The sequence below is a fragment of the Myodes glareolus genome, chromosome 19 (genome assembly GCF_982192425.1).
Source record: "Myodes glareolus chromosome 19, mMyoGla1.1, whole genome shotgun sequence".
NCBI lineage: Eukaryota > Metazoa > Chordata > Mammalia > Rodentia > Cricetidae > Myodes > Myodes glareolus.
Window position 1 is genome coordinate 18,945,041 of NC_142044.1, and position 25,753 is coordinate 18,970,793.

Genomic DNA, 25,753 nt, shown 5'->3' on the forward strand with positions numbered 1-25,753 from the left:
TTGGTGGCTGCACGCAGCTCTTGCCTTCGCCTAGTGTCACCGTCAGCTGCAGTATTCATTGCTGCCCCAGCAGTCTTTCATTTAGAAGCTGATTTCCCAGGGAAAACATCTGGCTGGGGCGGGGGCCAGGAGAGGATTTCCAGTCCTGTACCTGCTGTCATTCAGCTCCCTGTACTCGGGCTCCACTCCTTACGGATAAACACAGGAAGAATGACACTCAGCCTAACCTCCAAAGTGGACCTGAGATGGAAATACTGTAAGAGATGCGGAAGGGTGTCCTAATGGAAATGGATGGTTTAGACTAGTGCCAGCCAGGGGCACAGGACTGATGCTTTCCTGATGGCATAGTTTGGGCACAAAGCAAGACAGTGGTTGGATAGACTCGAAGAGCAGATGCTGTAATTCAAATCACTTTAATTGCAGTGCTCACTCCCTGTAGGAATTCAGCGCTCTTGGCTGGTAGAAGCAGCACCTGTCTCAGGTTCAACCGTTTTTTTTTTTTTCTGCAAAAACTTAGGCAGTGAATTTAATACTAGTTAGCTATAACATGGGCTTAATAATTTTTCTATCTATGAGTTGTTATTAGTATTAAGTGAGCCATCACTTGCAAAGGCATTTACAATATATGAGTATATTTAAATATTGTTAATATTTGTTTTTAAAATCCTGGATCCAAAATATTTATTTGAGCTTATAAATCTAATAAGCAAAGACTTTTGAGAAACCTTGAATCAGAGCTATAATTTGCCTCTTCTGCATTAACAACAGAAGTTAGCCTTCCTTGCCACTAGGAGCCTAGAGTCTTGGGAGCTGTGGGTCAGGTCAGCTATGCCCCAGCTGTATGGCTGCATGCATGGCCGTGTTTGAGGAATGTACTCTCTTCCCATCCAGGGAGACCTGCAATCTCAGGCCATGGTGAGGGCAGTGGCACGCCAAGTGTGTGAGCAGCTCATCCAGAGTAAGTATACATGCTGGTTCCTGTGTCTTGTTCCTGCCCAAAGGAAGCCCCCATTCCCAGGACTTAGAGAAACCCAGGAAGACCCCTCGGAAGCATTGTATTGCTGAATACACATAGCTTTACAAGCCCCCTCTCTGAACCACCTACCAGCCCTATAGATTGCTCCAGAGCTCTCCAATCATAGCACAGGAGCCAGACTCTCATGCCCTTCATCCAAGAGCCCTTGGTTTGCAAAAGAACATTTAACTTGACTGCTCTGATTGGCTCTCCCATTCCTCCTTCTCCCATCAAGTGGATAGGTTCTTTCTCAAGTGTTAAGCACTTGAAGACTACCAGACTGTATCAGAATCAAGATGACTACGGAGCTGGTTTCTACTGGTTCCCATATTTTAATCACTTTCCCTTTCTTATCCGGTGTATATCCATTACCTTTGGTTAGCCCAAGGCCCCTCCTTTGATTCCTTAGGCTGTATGCCAAAGTATACACGTACACGCAGGGTTGATAGGACATCGGATATGACAGTTGGGCACCATTCCTAAAATCATAGCCGAGCATACTCGTTACAGCATTTAGTCCACCTATTTATTTCCAGACCTGAACGTTTCAACAGCATTTATTTCAACAACAGATTCCTGTACTCACCCATTTTATACACATGCCTGCTTATTTTATATATTTTGTCTCAAACATCTAACCACAAGGTTACTAGGGTGGGTCCTTCTGTTTGCCATGAATGTGTTTCGTGCCAGAATATCTGAGTCCAAGTAAAAACAAAAAATTCCTCTCAGAGCCACCCAGCTCTTGCCAAGCTCCCATACCCAGCACTCCCCACGCTGATAGCAACCTCCTCCTCCAGGGATGACATTTTCAGGGTAGTTGCCTTATCTGTCTCACGATTGTATTTACTTTAACCTAGAGGAGCTTGGGAGTCAGGCCAGTGGAACCCAGTAAGTGCCGAGGTCTGTTGGCAAGACCCAAAATTCCACCTGCTCCTTTGGGATAAACCCAGGTCCTGCCCTGGGGAGGTGTGGATGGAGAGATGGGGGTTTTCACTCAGGCAAAATGATCAGTAGCAGAAGGAGGGCAAAACCCCTATCATCAAGCACAGTTGTTTTCTCTGTATGCTATAGTCAATCCAAATTCAATTCTATTCAATTCTGTATTGCCCACAGCCGGTGTGTGTGGAAGAGAAAATTTACCAATGAAGCTAAACAGTTCCAATTAGTGACAAAATGAGGTCTTTAAAAACAATACAGGCTGCAAGGAAAACAAGACTTTAGTCTCTTCTAGAGTAGGATGCACCTAGAGCTCATATAAGCTCTGTGTTACTTCATAGGCTTCTTACTCTCAAATTGTAAGTTTCAAATTCTACTCATTGTAAATGAGTAGAAGATCGAGTTTGTATGAAAATGAACCGCGGCTTCCTACACACAACTCGGAAGACCGAGTCAACATATCTGCTGCCTTATTTTGCTAAGGATGAAAACCTTGGCTTTGTGACAGTTTAAAACCTGCTCTCAAAGTCAAGTTTTCTCCCTTAGAAATTCTCAAGATCTTGATGAGTGGCTTCTAGGAGCAGAGTCAGAAATGAATGAGTCAAGAGCTGGAAGGAATCTGTGCCATGGCCGTGGTGGTGGTGGGGGTGGGGGGGATCTGCCCCAGCAGCTGTGATAGGAGGAAATGGCAGCAGCTGCCACCCCTTGACTGCTCCCTGAACACAGCTCGGCTTTCCTCTGAGCTGCTTAAGGTCTCCCCCAGAACCCCGTTTATGGGCTGGCATATGCTTCCACACAAGCTTGGTCATCTGAGTTTTAGTTCGTAGTAGATCGCAAGGATGGTGTCAAAAAGAGTTATGTGGGAAATGGAGAGAGGGCAGAGTGACAGCAGCTGCAGACGTGAGAAATGCCAGCTCCTGTCAGTATGGGAAGTGGGAAAGAAGGATGCTTCACCTGCCCAAACAGCAGCAGACATACCTGCTGGCTGAATCAGGAGAGTGCCCCGGATCACAGGCATGGTTAATGTTAAGGAAAGAATGCATTGGCTGTATTTATATGTACCTCCCAAGATACGATTGCTGCTTTTATTTAGAGTTAAGTGTTTAAAAGGAAATAAATAAGTCTGAGGTTGTAGCTCAGTTGGAAGAGTGCTGGCCTTCCATGTGTGAGGTCCTAGGTTTGATCCCCAGCACTACGTGAACAAGGCTTAGTGATGCATGCTTGTGATCCTGCCACTGTGGTTGTGGAGACAGGAAGATGAGAAGTTCAAGGCCACCCTCAGCGACAAGCTAGTGAAGGCCAGCATGAGATACATGAGATCTTCTTGCCTCCCAGAAACAAGGGGACCAAAAAAAAAAGTCACAAAAGAGTGGGTGACCCTATACACTGAAATAATAAACAAACTGCTCATTTCTTAAAAGGAGATGAATTATAGTGACCTAGATGGAGAAATCTCACTTTCAAAAATGCTGGAAAATGAAGTATTTCTAGTATTAGGGCATTATGGGTAATTGTTAAAATGCATTCTTCCTACTGTCACTGAGTTAAGGGGTTTCCAGAAAGAGCATCAGGATTTTGTTATCTCTCTCTCTCTCTCTCTTTCTCTCTCTCTTTCTCTCTCTCTCTCTCTCTCTCTCTCTCTCTCTCTCTCTCTCTCTCTCCCCAGAACAGGGGCAGTTTGCAGCTGGGACACAGCAAAGATTCTTGAAAAAACCATCTTGGCAACCAGAGTTGAGCGTAGACATAGGTCTTGTCCGGGGATTTGAAAGCAATAGGGTGGGGCAGGCTTTGTGGGTTGAAACAAAAACAAGTAAGTAATGTAGAGGGAAATTGCTGGGAAGAAAGGCAGCCTGGTGAGGGGTCAGGGGTCAGATAAGTGTTGGGGTGAGGATGAAATTTATGACTCCCGTTCAGTGATGTTTATGGCAATGCTGACGCGAAGTGTGGAATTCCAAACACATGAGATGTGACTTGAATGAGGCCAAGCCATTAATAACCTCCAGGATAAAATGCAAAAAATTCTAAGTTACAAATAAAGAAGGGTGTGCCTTTTCCTCAGCGGACATCGGACAGAACTGTTTGGCGGTTTAAAGAGTGACACCCCAGCTTCCCCTTTCAATGTGTGACAGTTCATTTACCTGTCGTTGCTCAGGTCACATGGCCAGGTACACAGCCATCCTCAACCAGATTCCCAGCCATTCCTCCTCCATCCGGACCATCCAGGGCCCTCCCGGGGAGCCTGGGAGACCAGGTTCACCTGGAACCCCTGGCGACCAAGGACCCCCAGGTGCCCCAGGCTTTCCGGGCAATGCAGGTGTGCCGGGGACCCCAGGAGAACGAGGTAAGCTGGGCCACATCTCTCATAGGCTATCCCCAGAGGAGGGGACGGTGGGTCAGAGTGTGACCGTGGTACTTAATACAGTGACAGGGACTGAAATAACAGAATCAGACTAATTCTCCCTGTATTACTAAATTTATTATATGTCCTGAGATTGAGGAACTTAAGGAACATACCTGTTAATCAGAGTTCACCTGCTTGTGTGACAGAGGAGGACCAGAAGTCCCAACTCACCGCTAAGAGGCTTTGTTTAATTATTTGAGAATTGTGTATGTGAGTACACTGTTTGTGTCTTTTTCACACCTCCCTCCTCTCCCTTGTCTGCCCATTATAACCTCTCAAATTCATGACCTCGTCTACAATTACTCTGTGGGCGCCAAAATGTGGGGGGGGGGCGCGATCGATCGATAATTAACCAGACCAACTCAATACAAAAGGATTTAACTTTTAATAAAAGGGGAAAATTTACATGACCAGAGATCCCACGAACACCAGACGAGCAGGGAACCAAAAAGAGAGGAAGTGGCAAGGCACTTGAATCTTTTTATTTGTTTTGTGTGGCCTGAGGGGGACACACCTTAAACAGAATGTGATTGGCTGAGATTCCCCATCATTACTCTTCTATCTGTATAAAGACACACAGATATATACAACTTACTGAGTCCAGTTGGGATTGCCCATGGGGACACACATTTAGGGCTGGCGACCTAGGACTGGGGCACCTACCACAAGACTTACTAGTGAAAAAAAACTGGTTTTCCCTACCTTGGCAGATGCTTAACTTCCTGATTTCATTTAGGAGTAGGGTCTTATCAACTTTTCTCTCGTTCAGATTGGCATGTCTGCTGGTGTGGTCTTGTGCAAGCAACTGTATTGTTGAGAGTTCATGGGTGTGGCATTCCTGGCAAGATAGTCCAGAGGAGACATTCTTGCAACAGTTGTCTCAGTCCTCAGGCAGTTCTGTGGTCTTCCCTGAGCTTTACCTGTCGGGGTTATAGTATCACAGAAAAGGATTTTTCTATCTCTAGAAAAATCCTCTTTCCATTGTGTTATGCATCTTATTCTTTTCTAATTAATTAATTATAAAAAAATGATCTTTTCTCATTTTACATACCTACCTCAGTTCCCACTCCCTCCCCACCGCCTGCTCCCATGCATCTTATTCTTAGTGCAAGGTTCGGGTTAGTCCTGCCCTGCGCATGAACCTTGCCCTGATCACCCCAGACTACAAATATTGCCACCTCTGGAGAGGTGGTACACTTACTGCCTCTCCCAGTTGTGTGTGCCTCTGACATTAATTGACAGCTAGATTTCCGAGAGGGAGAGTCAACATGTTGTGGCTGACAGTGCACAATGCTTTTAGCTTCGCTTCCTACAAGGCTATCACATTGATTAGTGTCTGGTTCTGATTGTCAAGCAGTACACAGAATCAGAAAGAAGGGCTTAAGGCCTTCCAATGCCCCGAAGGTCTGGACGCCCGGAGGGAATCTATTTCTGGCAGGAGAGCACCCTTCAGTGGTGTTGAGGATGGAGAAACAGTGACTCACAGAGTGCAGAGCCAGTGCCTGATCCACCTCCAGCAAGTGACAAGTTGCTTTGCTCTTTGTGGAAACTCTTCCTCTGCTCTTGCCAAACTGAGTCTTTCCTATACAGCAAGATAACTGAGTGATTCGATGAAAGAAAAATTACCCAGGAGTTCTCAAATGGTAGCTAGACAACTGTTGGGTATATGAATTTCCACAGCATCATTATGTGCGTGTGCTGTGTGCTGTGTGTGTGTGTGTGTGTGTGTGTGTGTGTGTGTGTGCGTGTGTGTGTGTGTGTGTAATTGAATTGAAACCAAAGTGCTCATCCATCTGTCCTCTGGCCCCTCCCGTTTTATATAAAAGGAAGCATATGAGGGCACTGAAGCCAAACAGGGCTCAAAGTCAGTCAGCATCAGGACTGGTAATAAGAAACAGAGGAGGTATTATTTTTTCACTGTTACATCAATTATGACTATCGTGATGCTGGGGAAGATCCATCTTAAGACAACACTACTTCATAGTGAGGAAAAGTAAGTATTGTTAGTCAGAAATATAATAAACTATGAAAGCAGAATTAAAAGAAACATGGCTGATGAATAGTCCCTGGAGTAGTACTCAAATGAAGTTCACTCTCCGGCACAGGCTGAAGACTCACAGCTTTCTTCATCTGGATAGTTTTTCATCAGAAGTCCTCCATTTGGTTTCTCTGTCAACGTTTTTCAAGCTTCTAAAACACATACTGTACAGTAAAATAATAGAAATGTGTAACTGGATGTTTCTTTCCTGCCTGCCAGTTCCTGAATAACCACTCTGAGGCTTAATATTAATTACAAACTCTTTGGTCTATTAGCTCAGACTTACTGTTAACTAGCTCTTGCAACTTAAATTAATTCATTTCTATTATTCTGTATTTTACCACAAGACTTGTGGCTTGTTACCTCCTGTCTTGCTTCTCTGGTGGCTGTTGGCATCTCTCAGACTCCACCTTTTTTCCCCTTTATCTTTGCTTGGATTTCCTGCCTGGTTCTTTTCTGCCTGGCTATTGGCCAAATTAGCTTCTTTATTAACCAATGATAATAAGACCTAGTCACAGCATACAGAAGGGCATCCCACATCAGAGAGATATGTGAATGAACAAGGTATGGAGGTGCACACTTTTAATCCCAGCACTTAGAGGCAGAGACAGGTGAATCTCTGTGCTCCAGGCCAGCTTGATCTACAGAGAGAGTTCCAGAACAGCCAGGGTGGGAGAGGGCTGACGTGGAATGCTGGTATAGTAGCCATGCAAATATGTAGAGCTGGAGTAAGTGGAAAAGCAATCTTACTCTATTTTCTGCTTTCATTAAAAGCCCCTCCCCCGGGGGAGTGGTTAGTCTCTTTTCTGATGGTGTGATAAACTATTCTTTCACTGAGTTAGTTAGCAGAGAAAGACTCCTTATTTTTGCTCACATTGCAGGAAAATTGGAAGTTAAAACAGCTAGTCACTCCACTTCCACAGTCAGGAGCCGAGAGAAATGGATACGTGCATACAACCAGCTTTCTACACTGTTATAGAGCCTAGACTAGGGAACAGGTACAGCCCACTTTCAGGCTGGGTTTTCCCACATCAGCTAAGGCAACCAAGATAGTCCCTCACAGACATGCCCATAGGCAGAGCTGATCTAGACAGTCTCCCATAGACATGATCATAGGTGAAACTGATCTAGACAGTTCCCCATGATCATAGCTGGAGCTGCTCTAGACAGTCCCCCATAGACATGATCATACGCTAAGCTGATCTAGACAGTCCCTCATTGGTATTCTTTTCCCAGGTGATTTTAGGTCGTGTCAAAGTCGCACACTAACCATCGCAGGAGTTCTTGGATTTGATTATCTCAGTTTGAAGAATGCTATCTTAGAATGGTATCTGTGCTTAACTCCTTCCTTTGAGAACTGACCTAACATTCTTTGTGTTCAGAGAACAGAAGAAAATGACAGAACTGCCTTGGCCTAAGCAATGCCGCGTGTGTGGCTCTCTGCAACCCTCCTTATTAACTCAGAGATGAGTTTTGCTCATCCTGGTTGCTGTCTCTCTCCTCCTTGAAGCTTGGTCTCATTTCAGTCAAGAAAGTCGTACTCAAAGCTTATGTGGAGCGATATTCTGCCAGCTCTCTTCCCTCTTAGATTGTAACCCGCAGAGACTCCCCAGAATGGGGGGATTCAAAGAGACCACGCAGCCGAGGTTTCCTTCACACACTCCTTTGCTGCTTTCCCCAGCTGCTGGCACTCAGAACTTCAAGGCCTTCGTTATGCTGTTGTTATATAGCCTGGTTTCCCTCTGCCTTTTCTTACCATATTACAATAAGAAAAAACTGTTTTTCTTGTGGATTAACAATTCCTATGCTTGCTTACTTCCTCTTATAACGCCCTGTACTGCCCTGGGGATACAGGGCTCTTTATATCAGGATCAACCTTCACCTTCCTCCTTGATTCCCTGAGCTGCCAGTCATGTGCTGACCCTTCTGACCCTCCAGGCCTCTCTGGTCATTGGCTTGGGTGATTCCACCTAGATCCCCTTGATCATCAATTCATCTGTCCATTTTCTTACTCCAGTTGTTGAAGTGTTTGTATTCACACCGGTGTCTTGAATTGAAAACAGAATCTAACCGGGTCAACAATGAGATTCTTCATTTACTTGATATGAGTTATTTACTTGGAATGAGGTATTTTTAATTTTGACAGAAAGAATTAATAAAATCTCCCAAATTCTGTCTTCTTGACAGTTCCTCCAATTCCTATGATTCTTCAAAAATAGTTGGATCAGATCCAACTCAATAGTTTCATTTTTTAATTTCTATCAGTGACAGCTGAACTACATACATATTTGCTTTGCTTTTCATAATAAATCATCAAAATTTTATTCAGTACAAGATTGTGTAGGGTTTTGTGGCTTCTACATGTGAGAGATAATACTATTATTTGTGGCTATAACTTATTCAGCATCAAATACCTCTACCTACTATTGTCGTAGACCAACATACACACTACCTTATTTAAAATACTGGGGAATGGTTCAGAGAGGGAAGAGGGTGAACCACTACTGAGTTTATAGGCTGGGGGATGGCAGATACCTTGAGATTGTAGAAAGTAAATGATTTCAGGATTTAGAGGAATATGTAACTGTAGGCTTTGATAAGAAAGAGTGCTGGTGTATATGGAACAAATACCATGTGTTATTTGCTAGTATGATATTCATTAAAAATAAAAACCTTATAAGATCAGGATTAGCCCCATTAGTTTTGTGATGTTGAAAGTCAAATCCTGGGTCTTCCATATGCCAGAAAGGTGTTAACCATCGACCATTGAGAACATTTTAGCCCTGGACTAGACCTTCCTATTCTCTCTCTCTCTCTCTCTCTCTCTCTCTCTCTCTCTCTCTCTCTCTGTGTGTGTGTGTGTGTGTGTTTATACCTTCATGTGTGTGTATTCCAGCCCTGGATTAGACCCTCCTTTGTGTGTGCATGTGTGTATGTGTTCATGTATGTATATGCATGTGTTTGTGGGTGCACATACATGTGTGTGCAGGTATAAGTGGAGGCCAGACAACAGCTGCATGTATTATTCAGGGACCACCTCACCCACCTTTGAGACATCTCACTGACCTTGCCAATTAAGTGAAGCTGGTTGATCAGCAAACTCCAGGGATCCTCTTGTGTCTGCCTCTCCAGTATTGTGATTTCTAGTGCACGCCACCACTTACTACTGCTACCCTCTTCTTCCTCCTTCTTCTCTTCTTTTTCTTCTCTTTCCTCTCTTCCTTCTTCTTCCTTGAGTTCTGTAAATCCAACTCAGATCTTTGTGTTTACAAAGCAAGCACTCTGCTGACTGAGCTTTGTTTTGTTTTGAGACAGGGTCTCATGTTGCCTCGGCTGGCTTTAACTTGCTATGTATCTGGGGCGAGTTTTGAACTCCTGGCCCTCCTAAGCGCTGAAATTACAGATGTACATCATTTCACCCAACCAAACTCTCTCTTAGGTGATGAAACGGCACCAAATATGAATGACTAATTGTTCAAAATCACCGAGAACAACAAGGGACCAGGACCTGGGGTCTATATTTCACTGTAGTGATTTTTTTCCTAGATGCACATATACACTGTACTTACATCATCTCACTAAACAGAAATTTCCCTGCATCAGGACCATCTCCCAGGGATGGCATTACCGAGACTCACTGCTTCAGGTAGCTGGTATAGGTGAAACTCTGAGCAAAAGACAGAAGCCAGCAGAGGGAAAGGTAAGGCGAGAGGGGAGTGATACAACTAACTCTTGCTTGCTGGGTCTGGATGAGGAATCTGAACCACTTCCTAGGAGCACAGACACTTTCTAAAGTTCCCATTTGGGATGTCATTATTCAGTACTTGTTCACAGTGAAGGTCTGCTAAGACACCAAATGCATGATTGCCAGGCACAGAGTCATCAGTGACTGGACCAAGGGAATGTCCCAAGCAAACACAAATTGAATAACCTGACGTTGCTCCGATAAATGACAGTCCATCCAAGAGACCAAGGAATGGCATGAAGGCAGGGATTGCTGCCCCATAGAAAGATAACCTAGGCCCATAACACATTCAGTAAACTGTTAGGAAGCAGAGCCTTGGATCTGATGCTGGGGAGGTTTCTTGCGTTCAGCAGTCCTGTGGTTAGCCGTGAGAGCTGCAGATAAGCTTGGCAGATGGTGCTGGGTATTAATCAGAATGAAAACACAGCAGTAACTCTCAGCCAAGACCTTAGCAATGGTAGGGATCCTTGTGAGAATTCTTAACGTCCCATGTATCCTGGCTGAGTTCTGGAATAAAGGACCTTTATAAGACAGATCAACTTGATTAGAGAGTGTGTAAATAAGGTCCACTATGATTTGCTGTTTGGCAGTTGAATAATTATGACTGCCTGTGGTTATTTTATGTGTTGCTATTGCTATTCAGTTGCATGGCACATGTTAGTTGTTTATTTCCTTTGCTATTGAGAATCAACTGATGATGGTGTCTCTCCTGCCACAGTCAAACATTAATTAGGCAGAGCTCAGGGAATCCCGAGGTGGGGGGTGAGGATTGTAGGAGCCAGAGGGGTCAAGGACACCACAGAACATGACCCACATAATCAATTAACTAGGACTCATAGGGGCTCCCAGAGATTGAAGTGCTAATCAGAGAGCCTGTGGTATGGTCTGGCCAAGGTCCTCTGCATATTAGCTATGGTTGTATAGCTTGGTGTTCTTGTGGTCCTCCTTAGAGTGGGAATGAGGGTGTCTCTGATTCTTTTGCCTGCTTTTGGAACCCTTTTTAGGTTGCCTTGTTGAACCTTGATATGAGGGGATGTGCCCAGTCTTATTGTTACTTGTTCTGTCTTGTTTGGTTTGTAGCCCTGGGAAACACGCTCTTTCTGAAGGGAAATGGAGGTCTAGTGGATCTCAGAGAGAAGGGAGGTGGGATGGGGAGGGCCTGGGAGGAGAAGAGGAAGGGGACTCTGTGGTTGGGATGTAATATTTGAGAGAAGACTAAATTAATTAATTTAAAAAATAAGAAATTAAAACTGCAGAAGAATCTTAAAAAGAATCAACTGAAGTACATTTTGTTTACTTCTCCCCTCTTTATATTCTTAAGAGGTGAATACAGGTATCCTCTTCCCTTCTCATACAATGATCAAATAAAGTCGAACTTGGACTCCCTTTTGAAAAAGGCCTCTCTCTCCACGTCTGACGGATCAGTTTCCTAATGTATGTTCTCCTTAAGGTGTTGCCAGAGGTGGTTCTTTCCATTTTCTTTTCCTTTTGAATTTCAGGGTTTTTTTTCTACAAGGGATAGGGGTTCAGAATTGAACCCCAATATCTCCTAAAGTGGAGGTTATGATACCATCCAGGCTTGTAGGCCACCAGAGGCTCAGCTGAATTAAGAGACCTGCTCAGACAGCATCCTCACAGAGCAGTAGGCAGGCATCGGGGGCCCAGGATAGCTTTGGAGGCTCAGTTCCTCACTGTAGAGCTCTCCACAGAGGTGGTACACAGCATGGCCGTTCCTGTCCTCAGAGCCGGTAGTGGACAGTAGAGATCCAGAAAGCTCACAGTGTCTTTCTGGACTTAGTCTCGGAAATTCAGGCTCTTATTTCTACCATTGTCTGTCTAAGACAGCGGCGGGAAGCAGAAGGCGCAGCTCGTACTCAAGTACAGGGAGCGTGTGCCATCCGTTTTGGAGCAAGGCAACGAAGACAGTTATGAGCCACGATTTAATTCATCGCCCTCCCAGCTCAAACCTAGGCATAATGCTTCTGTCCAGTAGTGTGACCCCCCCCCTCCTGCACAGGGCGTGACTTCTGGTACACTTAGTGTGCCAACTTAGAAATGAAGGGGTGGGGAAGGGGGTGCAGTCCAGTGTCCCAGCTTTCACCCTTCGTGTGTGCTTTTCTCTCTTGTGGTCTTTCAAACCATCCAATAGCAGATGTAGCTTCTTAGAGGGAGGAAGAATATGTGGGTTTAAGCAACTCAAGGAAGTAGAAGACAGGATAGATTTTTTTTTATATATATCACCATCTTTTATAATCCCGTTTCTGAGAGGCATTGTAATCGAGACAAAACCTTTCTCCAAATGCAAGAAGGTTAAGCAAAGGCCACTGTCAAATTGAAATCAGATTAAGTTATGTCTTTTCTGCCATAGCAAAAGCTGTAAAGCAGTACATATAAAAGCCTCTTTTTGGGGGGCATGGAAGCCAATATAATTATTTCTTTATTTTTAAAAAAATTTAAAAACCTTAGCATCTACAGAGCAGTTCCAAACAAATATTTAATAAATCTACAGACTAATGCTTACCTCATTAGTGTGTAGCATGCACCATTTAGCATCCAGGAGGAATTCACTGTCCTGAATTGAATTTTAATGAATTCACTTTTGTTAATTCTGTCTCACCAAGGAGACCATGTGCCCATCAAAGGCCAAATAGAACACATGTTTCAGTTTCCCAAACTACCTGAAATACAACAGTTCTTTCATAAACCATAAATGATATATGGCATTGATTGACTATTGGCTCGCATTATGACTGCCATTTCTCTCATATTTTTGGTTGTGAGCCTAGCCTTTAATGACTGAGTCATCTCTCTAGTCTGTGACTGCCACTTCTCAATCACTCATTGAGCCTTGCGATAAGAGTGGAAGCTCATGCATTATGTGTAGTGAGTCTTTTTCTGACTCATCATCCAGCTCCCAAATAATGAATGGAGACTTCTTATTAGTTATGAAGTTACAAGCTCAGCCTATAGCTTAGACATGCTCCCAACTAGCTCTTATAACTTAAATTAACCCATTTATTTTAATATACATTCTATCATATGGTGTTACTCCCTTCCATCTTGTACCTCCTATTTCTTCTGCGTCTCTTGGCTTCTCCTGTACATGCAGATTCCTCCTGCTTTTCCTTTCTTGTCCCAGAAATTCTGCCTATCATATCCTGCCAAGCTATTGGCCATTCAGCTTTCTATTACACCAATCATAGAAACACACCTTCACACAGTGTACAAACATCCCACAACAGTTGTAGTGTGTGTGTGTGTGTATGCGTGTGGGTGTATGTCTGAGACACCATGTTAATGAAACATTGCTATAGGCAAATGATGTGAGTATCACATTCAAGTTGTTAGAGTTTTTAAAGAGGTTTTATTAGCAGTGGGAGTGTACAACAGGAAGGAGAGAAGGAAAGAGGCAGAAACAAAGGAATTCCTTTTTATTAGGCTATACTTTCCATATTCTAGATTTCCAGGGCTTGAACATAATAAATAAGTGCACTAGAAATATAACAAATCCAAACTTATATGATATAACTAAAGTTATTTAGCTGTGATCAACTATTTTTTGTGGGTCTTTGAACATGGGGTCTCAAAAAATAAATATAATAATGATGAAGTAAGTGTATCCCAGAATGTACTTTTTAAAAAATGGACGAAAACATACATAGAGAAGGCATGTGCATTGGCCCTTCCAACTTTATTTGGCTTTAGAGCTAATGTTGGCATGAGATTACTAGGTAAATACAGCAAAGAGCTTGACTTTTCTGAAGTTCTCCAAAAACTGGAAAACATGAGAGTCCTTATATGCAAAGTGTGCTTATTCAAAAAGAAGTTGTGTTGACTTTAAAGGCATTTTCATTTTAAATTCTGCAGACTTTGATCTTCTCTCAGCTTCCTTATATAGTTCTCTTTCATCCCCAGGGGTAGGCACAATTGCATCATTTTTTCAGTTCAATTCTACAAGGCATGGAGACCAAACTATCATTTAAATGTCACTGATTGGTTGGCCATTCATGCTGAGCCTAAAATATTCATTTTGTAAGCTTTCATAGTTGGTTCAGTTTTCCCCAACAATTATAAGTAACGTGAGCTGTTGATGACTTGTGCTGCAGATGATGTAGCATCATTGAAGGAAGGATGTTAATGTTTTGGAGATGAAAGTGACAGAGTGGCCTTTGCTCTGGCATTTGTATGTACCTGTGGGGATCATAGTGTGAGTATCCAAAACTCATGAGCAGAAAGCTGGGTTTCCCCAGTGTCTGACATGACATGTGTTCCTTTCTGCCCTCCATGTACCTGTAGCCGTGAGTAGGTAATCTACAGCGCTCCAGTAGACTGGTACCGGTGACTACTATGGACCTTCTCTTCCTTCTTCTCTCCTCCTCTGGCTGCATCTCTCCTCAGGCCATCTTTTTCTATTGTCCCTGCACTTCAATGATTAATAGTGACTTCTTGCTCTTGTGAATTTATAGGCCACACCTCCATGTAGCTTTTAAGACCCTCTAACACCATCTTATTTTTGAAATTCTGTCTCTGTGAAATTCACTTTCCCAAAGAGCCCTAGAGTGGTTTGTATTTCCCTGGCAGGGTCCTGAATTATAACAGCATTGTAAATAGCCAGCTGCTAACAAACAAAAAGACAACAGGAAATACTTTTGCTGGGCTTATTTACACCTAAAACAATCCCGTATTTTCTATCCTTGACCACTTTCACATAAAGTATAGAGCTCTATATGATCTTAACTAGTCTTGTGAACCAACATAGAAGCATGAGAGCTTTGGAAAATGCATCGGACACTCATGGACCTGAATCAGTCACCCTGCCTTCTTGTAAGTGGCTACTAAGTACCTTTTACCTTTCAGGCATTGGAACCCACACCACATGAAGAACAGACTACACTTGGATCTCACTGCCAGCATTTCCCAGGCAACAGACAAATATAACACAGCTGAAGCCTTGCTTCAGAGTCTCTGGCTTTTCATATAATGACATGGAAAGCATTCCCCAGGCCTTGCATATCTGTCCAGGCAGAAATCCCAGGAGTTTCTCCGAATGTCTCGGCTCAAGAAGAAGGGGAATCTGCTCCTTAGAGTTGCCTGAGATCTCTGCCTGGAGTGCTTGGGGTGGCCAAGGGCACAGAACTGAATAAAACATTCCAAGTTGAAGGCCAACGGGCCAAAGAAAATAGGAAACAGACAACAAAGGGCCAGACGCAGGGCGTGTAGTCAGTGTAAGCGAAATCCTTTTGAATTCAGCCCTGCCTCTTTCTCAGAGCAGAGGGTAAAGTGAGCAAGAGGAAACTGGTACTAAACTCAAGGCTGATCGCTGAGCTGATGGAAGGAAGGACAGGCACACCCTTTGGCAGACAGCTGAGAAAGCACAACCTAAATGAAGACAACCATAGGCTACAGGACTAGCACCGGGCGGAGCGGCGCCAATACATTGGTTTTGTGTTCTTTTGTTCTACTTAAGGACAGGTAACTTGGCCTCGTTTTATAACCCTCTTTCAGGGGTAGATTAGCATCAGCCCTATTGGTTCTTGTGAAGACTGAAAATGAGCTTACAGATATAAACCACCTGGCATTTATGACCTAGTGAAATAGTTTATATGAATACCACTGCCAGTCACATTTTCCTTATCAAAGCCTACAATGGAACTTGACATGTCAATCATTCACCCGCTAGTTCAACAATCATTTAAAAATATTTTATGATGGATATGAATTACACAGAATAATTTTATTTCGGAGGCATTGTCTCATATAGCCCAGACTATCTCAAACTCACTGTGTCACTGTGGCTGGTCTTGAACTTATGATCATTCTATCTGTAACCCAAGTGTTAGGATTATAGGCATATAGGGCACTAGATACTCTTTCAAGATATGGTTTCTCTGTGTAACATTCCTGGCTGTCCTGGAACTTTGTAGACCAGGTTGTCCTTGAACTCATAGAGATCTGCTTGCCTCTGCCTCCCAAGTGCTGGGTTTAAAAGTGTGTGCCACCACCACCCGGAACACACTTTAAAAAAAAATCAGTTTTACAGAATTTAAAAGTGGGAGGATTAGAGTTGAAGCCTCAGCCTAAGGAATTTTGACTCTCCATCCTCCAGAGATCTTGCTTGCTTAGTACACATATTTGCATGCTGATCTAGACATACCTTCACTTAGGTGCCGCCCCGTATATACTGGGCACCTATTCATGGTGAAACTTTCATTTGGTCTGATTTAAGAGAGCTCAATAAAGTATGATGCCAAAGTCAAAAGGCTTTTAGTTTGGGGGCACGATGGAAATGAGAATAAACAATGTGATGCATCAGAGAGAGCAAAGCAAAGAGCATGATGGGGGAAAGAATGAGAGAGAGAGAGAGAGAGAGAGAGAGAGAGGGGATATGAATGAGACCTACAGTCAAGCTCAAGTGTGATGGGCATGGATAATCCCCATTATGGAAATCATATATGTACACAGACAAATAGTAACATTTTAGTCTATACTATGAGTATGGAATATAGAATAACTTCAAGGACAATAAAACCCAAATTTCCCTACCAATATGGATTTGTATCTTTGCAGTCTTCATCTTTTCTGAGACATTTCAACAGGCTGAATATTTCTGTGAGGTTTTCTCTCAGTTGCTATTATTTGCATTGCAGATAGCACCAAATTATACCTACTTTTCTCTATAGATTAAAAAAAAATCAAAGCAACCATATTGGTTACTTTTTACACCCCTTGCCTTTTTCCTTCTTATGAATAACTCAGGAAATTGGAGAGCTGTTCCTGAGGGTACCTTTCTGGAGGCCCCTTCAAGCTAATCTGTGTCTTCTACTGGGAGCAAGTTCAGATGATCTGGTGGCATCGGGTCACAAGAGGTCGCTGAGTCACAGTAGAGAATAATGAGGAACAGGCCTGGCGTTAGTCATCAGTGGGTTTTTATTATGTTCTAATTCCTTCACACTCAGAGGCTCCCTGCAGGGACAGTCATGTGATTTCTGACAGAAGAACAGGGATTGTCACTAAATGACAAGATACATTTTAGGACAAAAGCATTGACAAGTAGGGACCCCTATCAGATGAAAAGCGCTAACTCTTGTTAGCTTCTAAACGACTACGCAGTAGATAGTCTACAGCGGTTTGGATCTGCAGTGTCTCCAGAGACTCACGGTTTCTGTGCTTCGATGCTGCTTGCAGTGCAGTTTTGAAGACAGTAGAGACTTTAGGAGTCGGGTAGGGCTTTGGAGGTTATGTCTACCCCTGGCTCTGGCTACTCCGTTTCGCTTCCTAATTCACCACAGTGAGAGCAGTCTCTGCTACATACTGCTGCCGCCATGAATTCTGCCAACATTTCCACTGCGAAGGAAGGACCCGAATGTAAAACACTACCTGCTCGATGCTATGGTATGGTTCGCGAGCCAGGCTAGGGGCTGGAGATTGAAACACACACAGACAGACAAAGACATGGGTCATCCTTGAATTCCCGAAGAATGTCAAGAAGGCCAGCTTTATTGTGTTCCAGGGTAGTTTATATAGAGCCTTCCCTGACCAATGGCCACACCCTAGCTCTCGGGATCCTTCAGCTGCAAGCCACCAGAAACCACGCCCCTGCCATCAGGGTCTTGTGCTCAGAGCAGCTGCAAGCACAGGAAAACAAGCTGCTTACAGGAAATTCAGGGTCTGGGGGTCCACGGTCCCCAGCACGCAAATTCCCAAAACTGTGAGCCTCAACAAACCTTTCCTCTTTGAATGTGCTTCGGTCAGTATTTTGGTCACTGTGACAGAAAAGTAACCAAGCACACTTGTGTAGGGTGGCTTCCGTCTGGCAGCTTGGTTGGCAGCTGGGCATGAAACGAAGGCTCCTGGAGTTAGTTAGATGCCGTAAAGCTCAGAGAGGACAGGTTTACCTCAGAGAAATCTTTACCTCCCTGTGGGCTTCCGAACGGACTGTCAGATCTCAAGTGGATGCATACAGAGAGGGTGTGGAGCCTTTGCCCAGGTTGGCGATAGAAGTTCTGACCTTTGTCGGGTTCGCTTAGCACTTCCCAGGCCGTGTGCAGCAGGGATGGGTGTTGGGAAGTGCTGTCGTAGTCGGCTCATTGGTCAATGGCTGCCCAGAAAGAAGAGATTTTTATTTCAGCGATGCCATGGTATTTTGATTCCAGGGGATAATTATTAGGATTACAGAATCTATCCAAGCTGCCTAGTCATTCATTATATTTGCATTATAAAGCTGTGCATTGCTAGCTACCTCATCCTTTCTCATTATTTCCCAAACGAACACTATACCTTTTCTTTTTAAAGCTTAGAAGCTTAGAATGTTACAACATTATTCTCAGCTGTCAGAATTCTTGATTATTATGATTTCAAATTTGTCTACAGTGAATATGTATTGTATTTATGCTAAGGAAAAAGTTACTGTAATGTGAACTTGAAAGTCCTTTATATTACTCCTACCTATCAAGTTTGCCACTCTAATTTATAGACATTTTCTTCCAGTCTTGGCCAATTCGACATAATTTCTCAGTAAATTTTGTTAAAGAGAGATGCTATTTTGTCCTTCAATCTTTCAAAGCATTGTTATAGCCGAGACACTGAGTCATCTGAGCTACGGGATCTGATTCTAATGTAATGCTCATCTGTCTTGGTTTGAGGCAGGGACACCTAAAAGGTGCTATCACCCACCCGGTGGTCTCATAGAATATGATTGGATAGCAATGTGTCAGTGTATGTGTCTCCTTGTTGTTTTTGACCTGTGAAAATGTGTCTTTTGTTAAGAATACTGAAAACTGAGCCAGGTGCTATGGTGTACACCTTTTACCCCTCAGGAGGTAGAAGTGAGCAGATCTCTGTGAGTTCAAGGCCAGCCTGGTCTACAGGGTGAATTCCAGGCCAGTCAGGGCTACACAGTCAGAACATGTTTAAAAAAGAAACCTGTAAATTGTTTGGAATAAGAGGTCTACCCGGTGGAAAAGAAGCCCAAATTGATTTAGATTTTTTTTTTTTTTTATGGGACTGAATCAGCCAAATCAAACCCAGGCTTCCCCAAAGCTTCCAGCTCCTTAGTGGAAAGTCATGCTCTTCAGAAGTTTGCTGTTTAATTATAACTCATGCCTTCTGCAGATGTATTATGGGGTGGACCAAAAGGAAAATGTTAGACGTGTCCACTTGTGGTTTCTATGGTGCTGCTTGTGAATTGTCAGCTACGTTCACTGAGCGGTCACTGAGTGGTCTGCCTTGTGCAGTAACAGGTCGGTGCCTGGCTGGCTGAGCCACTTCAGTAGGCAGGAGGAGAGCAGAAGAACACATCCGGGTCACAGGGCAGATCTTCTGGAATGAGATTTTGTATAATCTCGCCATATCAGAATGTAACCTAAAACCCTATGATACCTGTAACCCTGAATCAACTTCATTGTCCTCACTGCAAAAGAACTTTTGTAACGTCTAAAAATGGAACTTCCAAGATTTGATTCTGAAGAAAACTTCTGTCACCCCCCCTCCCTTTTTTTTTGAAATAGGTCTAACTGGTCTCAAAGGAGAGAAAGGCAATCCAGGCATTGGAACTCAAGGCCCAAGAGGGCCCCCTGGACCAGCAGGTAAATCTTTCTACCTAACAGAAATGATAAGATATAAATCTTTATGATCACCTCATAGGTGAAGAAAATAACTGTATTTTACCCTTGTATCAACAGGAATAACTACATTTCTCATTTATTTTATTGAAAGGCCAATGCGCTGGTTACAATCCACTTCTGATGTCAGTCTAAAACATTACAGTACATTTGGGTTCATTTTGATCGGATGAGTTAGACGAGGCTACAGTAACATATTACTCCTAACGGCTTGGTGATACAACGAACCTTTACCTCACATTTGCACATTTTCCGGTGTTTGTGATAAAGACTCTGCCATGTTAGACCTCGTGAGTTCTACACCCTCTAAGAAACAAATGAAGAAGGCCCACAAGTCTCAGTTTCCTAAATATGGTGCTGTCTAATATCCAGTTCTCCTCCTCTGACTGGAACTAGTCACACAGCCTCAGCTGAACTGTAAGGGAAGCGTGAAATCTAGCGAAACACAAGGGAATTTGGAGAACATTGGTAGTTCCTGCTGTGGTTGTCCTGCCAAATGAGCTTTGTGGAAGTTTTGAGTTTTGAGTACAATATCATGTTTTTCAAATTATCTCCAGATGAGTTGAGTTGTCACCGGAAACATGAGCTTGTGTCCTATTGAATTTACAACCCTTATTGGCCTTACGGAGTCAAATGTGTACGGTGGTTTTAGACCATGTCTTTAAGCGATAGCCCAAAATCAATAGGTGCGTCTTGATGTTAGGCACTTTTACTTCTAGAGGCTGTGTGAGGAACTGACATCATGTTTGACGTCATGTCTTTGGTGGTCTGTGAGAACTGATGGACGGAAACTGAATGCCCTTGTAGGCTTTACATTATTCAAGCAGTGAGCGGTACTTGTGTCTGTATCTCATTTCAATGTTGGTAGAGTGGGATTGTAATTTTTTCTAGCATTAATATTTCACACATACACATAATTGATTATGATCAAATCCGTCTCCATTCCCTCTCAGATTCTTGCCCTATCTACCCCCAACACATCACTTTTCCCTTCCAACTTTATGTGCTCTTAAAAAAGAAACCCACCGAGTCCACTGAGTGCTGCAGAAGCAGAATGTACGGAAGCTGGAACATCCTCGAGAGTGTGGGATATTTTTTCCTTGAAGAAAGCTGATTTCTCTCACAGCAGCCATCGATTTCCAATTGCTCCTCAGCTAGGGGTGGGACTTCTGGCACCTTTTCCTCTCCCTATGTAGTTGAATGGGTTTTATTTCTAGTTGAAAATGTCTTTTAAGAGGAAAGCCAGGCCTCAGTTCAATAGGCATGAAAACCCAAAAACCAAACCCAACAAATTTCTTGAATTGAAAAAAATTTTTTAATTACCTCTTCTTTCTATTCAAAGTTTTTAATTGATGTAAGATGGCCTAAAGCAATTTAGACTAATGCACTGGGTCCAATTTTAAACTACTTTCCATTTGTCTTTTCCAGGATAATGTTTTTAGCCCTAGACTAATTTAATTAGCGGAAAACATAGGCCGGTACTAATTTACACAACAATTTCAGCTTTATGAGGTTATGGTTTGAACGGGTTCATGTGCGTGTACATATGGGCAGGCCTGCACAGTGGATTCATGAGGAGCTGTACTGGAAAACAAGAGCGCCATTGAGAAAATGAGGTTTTTGAGAATGGCCTCCTCCTTTCCCCTTAATGCTCATGAGGACATGGAGAAGAATACATTTTGCTCTCTGATGCTGGAGTTGATTACAAGTATTGTCTCTGAGGAGAACATGTGATTATGGCATGACTCTACTTTAGGAAAAAAATCACACAATGAGTAGAATGGATGAGTCTCCTAATTTTTATGTCTTTTAAAGTCAGCTGACTTCACGGTGGTCTCCAAAGTCGCTCTATTGTAGTAAATGACGGACTCTTCATTGTTGGTTGCTTCACAGGACCCTCAGGAGAAAGTCGTCCTGGCAGTCCTGGGCCACCTGGCTCTCCTGGACCAAGGGGTCCCCCAGGCCACCTGGGAGTACCTGGACCACAGGGTCCTTCTGGCCAGCCTGGATATTGTGACCCATCATCATGTTCTGCCTATGGTGTTGGAGGTAAGTACAAGCCGCTTGTGGGCTATGCAGCTATACAGTGGTTCTTACTAACCTGTGGAGGAAGGGCTTGAAATTCAACAGTTAACAGAGGACAGCAGATCCTGGATGCCTCAGCCCTGTCTGTAGAGTGCAACTTACTGTCTACTTAAATCCCCTAGGGGAAGATTCAAATAACCACCACATCCAAGTTTCCTTTGCTTCTCAATACCGATCCCTGGGCAGGGGATGTGGCATAGTGGTAGACTATTTGCCAAATGGTAATCCACATAGACTTGGCCTCCTACTGGGCCATTCGTCATGTACAGTTGAACATTTTAGTGTCGCCATGCTGTTCCTGTCCTGGTGTGGCCATGACATCCTGTGAAATTTCACTCTTAGTTTTAGACCATCCCCATAATGAGCAAGCCCCCCCCACCCCTTTCAGAGGACGTCCTGCCCACCACATGACCAGGGAGGTCTGAAGAATAAAAGTAGACATGTCTTTGCTTCATCACTAAGGGTTAGACTGAGAATCCGACAGAAGACCTCTCCCACAAACAGCAGCAGTCTTCCAGCTAGGGCCTTGCTGAATCATGGAGAGAAAGGTTCAGAGACAGCTTTAGGCCAGTGCCCAGCATTGTCAGTGCATGGAAATTCTCCCGCTTTAAGAGAAATTTAACCTTCGTTGTCTAAGAAATTGGTCAAAGTTTTGTTGATGTGTTTTTCTCTGTTCATCTTTTCCCTCCTTGCCCTCTCAAATCTGTCCCCCGTCCCTTCAGATCTCATCCCATACAATGATTACCAGCACTGAAGGGCTGATCTGGCACTTTGGTTGCGTTGACCTGGGCTATGGATACAGAACTGGTTCATCACCACTGCTAAGCTCCTGCCCGTAACCATGGTCACCCCTCTCTTGCCTCCACTGCTTCCCCACCTCACCATGTTCAGGTCCCCTGCCTACCATGCTCCAAACACATTGAGTGATAACATCAAAACGTAACAGAGACATATAGGTCAGCTGTAATAGAAACTGACATCCCACGTCATTCTGAATGGAATTCTCTGACTGTGTGTCAAGACTTCATCCCAACCTCCTCTCTACTGAGGCTCTGTAACAGTAACTTAACTGTGTGTCCCTCTTGTCTACCCTGGCTCTCTGTTTCACTTTCTTCTCTTGATCACCCCCTTCCCCTCTCTCCTGGTGATGGGCTTGTAACACAAGATTGGGTTCTTAATTTTATATTTTCTTTTATGATTCTTCTTCATTGCAGGGTTTCTTTTGTAAATAAAATGTACAATATTTAAACAACTGGCCACGCTTCTAGTTTTCTAACATTTTTTTCTAGTTTGTCTTTTCCGTTGCTCCTTGTACTAACGATGAAGCCTCACGGGGTAGTGGCATGGGGGCATGGCAGTGAGTGCTTTCTCCTCACGCAGGGCACCTCTGTGGTCTACCGATCAAATCCATGTTTCTCTAAAGGACTTAAGATAGGGGAGATTACCCATTTCTGGTTCCTGAGTCCCATCAGGCCCCCCACCCCCACTTTTCCTCTTTAGTGTCCCATCCGGATCAGCCTGAGTTCACCCCGGTCCAGGACGAGCAGGAGGCCATGGATCTGTGGAGCTCGAGCATCTGACGGCCTCAGGAGATGTCTGAGGAGCAGTGGCAGGCCCTCTTCTGGAGCTTTAACTTACAAGATGTTGTCACATGGTTGTATGCTACTTTGCAGGGGAGGCAGGGCTCGTGTCATCGGCCGATATTTCTTCGATGGGTAAACGTTAATTGTTGCTTTAAAAATTTGTATTTTGAAACCATCCCCTTTTGGTGACAGAGTTGCAGCCTTGTCCCTTTGCTGTTTTAATTGCATGCCAGTTAATTTGGTGGTCTTCCAAAGAAGAGTGTGAGAGAGGAATCGGAAAGGACAAATTGAACCCTGGGATCTCTCTGTTAGATCGTTTCAATTTATAAAATAAATGAGAGAGGTGTGGTTACATTGGAGGGAATTAGGGCCCCAATAGTGGAAGAGTGGATTTGGAGGTCCGTGAATTGTGCCACTTACCTGTACCCATAGCAACGACCTTGCTGATGATTAAAAATACCGCCATCCTTGAGGAAACTACCTCGTTCTTGTTGAAATTGATCAGTCCAATTCTTAGATCACTCAGTAACTGGTTTCACGGGTATTCAGAAATCAGAACTAGAATATTGCCTTTCTGGATTTGATAATTAAAGAAACAGATTCTATTTTCCAGTAGTTTTTGATCCATGTAAAATAATCACTGCCTACCAGCTCCGATGCAAAGGGACCCATTTTTTTTAAATGAATAATTGTCCAGCAGTGTGTTTCAGAGCTTGCCTCCCCTTGACTACAGGGATTACTTTGTAAATGCAAATATGTTTTTGAAGACTTGTTTTTACTCTTTTTTTATAAGCAAATAAAAAAACTTGAAACAATATGTGTGGATTCTTTTCAGTGTATTTCTGAATGTCACCTTCAACTTTTGTGGTCCTAGTTGTGTGCCCACCTGAAGAGAAACAGCCGTGGCCCTGTAGGTAAACAGTCTAACCCTCACTCCTTCATCCCTTCCCTCACCTTCGGTGGAGGAGAAATCTTACCCAAACTAATGGGCGCAGAGCCTGGCATCATTTTAATATTAATTATAATTTACCAGGCAGTGAAAGCAACACAAATATATTAATTCTGCTTGATACCACGGAGGTTGACCGAAGAACTCCTCTGTCTTCTAGTGTGAGGACATTCCTAAAGATCTCTAGAACACTGGCGCTCTGGCTTCCTAAAGCTTTGACGCTTTAACACAGTTCGTCATGTTGTGCTGACCCCCACCATAAAACTATTTCCATTGTTACTTCATAACTGTAATTTTGCTACTGTTATGAATTGTAGTGTAAACATTCACATTTTCTGATGGCCTTAGGTGACCCTCTGAAAGGTGTATTTGACTCCCCCATTCCCCCCATAAGAAGGTTGAGACCCACTGGTTGAGAACATTCGCTCTAGATGGTAAAGAGGAAATTAAACTGAATCCCACATACTCTAGCCCTTATACTAGAAGATCTCTGACTTTCTTTTGAAGGAAAAAATCAAAGGATTAAAAAATAATTTGATTTCTGTCTTAGTGAGGGTGTCAGTTGCCATGAAGGGACACCATGACCACAGCAACCCTTACACAAGAAAATATTTAATTGGGTGGCTTACGGTTTTAGAGGTTTAGTCCATTATCATCATAGCGGGGCGTGGCAACATGCAGGCAGACATGTTGAGAATAGAGAAGTTGAGAATAGAGAAGGAGCTACGTTTTGATTCTGAACGCAACAGGATGTGGTCTGAGGTGCTGGATATGGCCTAAGCATATATGAGACCTCAAAGCTCACCTCCACAGTGACACACTTCCACCAACAAGGTCACACAGACTCCAAAAAGGCCACAGCCACTCCACACCTCCTAATAGTGCCACTCCCTTTGGGAAGCATTTTCTTTCAAACCACCACAAGTTCTATTATTTCTGGTTGAAATTAGCAAAGAAAACCGTATCTTTCTGTAAGCCCCCATTCCCCAGTTGCATGACCCCACTAACAACCATTTTAAGAACATTGGATGGCTTTATGTCAGCCAGATGCATGTTCTATCTGGATCAGGAAAAGGCTCATGAGGAACAGAGTGGTTGTCAGGTCATGTTTTCTCACCCCACGCCCTCCTCAGCATCCCATTACTTCCTTTGGTTCCTGTTACTAGCAAGAAGGCATCCTCTGGATAGCAAAGGATCCAATCAGCAGCGTTATGTCTGTGCCTTTGCGGACCCAGGCAAATAGCTTTCTGGTGCAGAGGAAGAAGTCAGTGAGCGAGTAGCCCATATCTATCGTTAAGTCCTGGCTGAAATTTACTGCAGAAAAATAGGCCCAGCGAGGAAGAGGAACGCTTGATAGCACACAGCAAATCCACGGAGT

General features: G+C 43.5%; 1 protein-coding gene across 3 annotated transcripts in view; it reads left to right on the forward strand.

The window, feature by feature from the left end:
- The window catches only part of Col14a1 (collagen type XIV alpha 1 chain), a 196,616-nt gene extending 172,375 nt beyond the window's left edge, over positions 1-24,241 (forward strand). For 2 of the 3 annotated variants that reach the window (XM_087898783.1, XM_087898782.1), the window contains exons 44-48: positions 892-958; positions 4,107-4,295; positions 19,645-19,722; positions 21,652-21,807; positions 23,344-24,241. In XM_087898783.1, the coding sequence (XP_087754909.1) occupies positions 892-958; positions 4,107-4,295; positions 19,645-19,722; positions 21,652-21,807; positions 23,344-23,423 (570 nt within the window). In that variant the 3' untranslated portion in view covers positions 23,424-24,241. Of the gene's footprint in view, positions 1-891; positions 959-4,106; positions 4,296-19,644; positions 19,723-21,651; positions 21,808-22,565 lie in introns of all 3 variants that reach the window. The other variant, XM_087898784.1, reaches the window with a different exon arrangement.
- Positions 24,242-25,753: the final 1,512 nt, after the last annotated feature.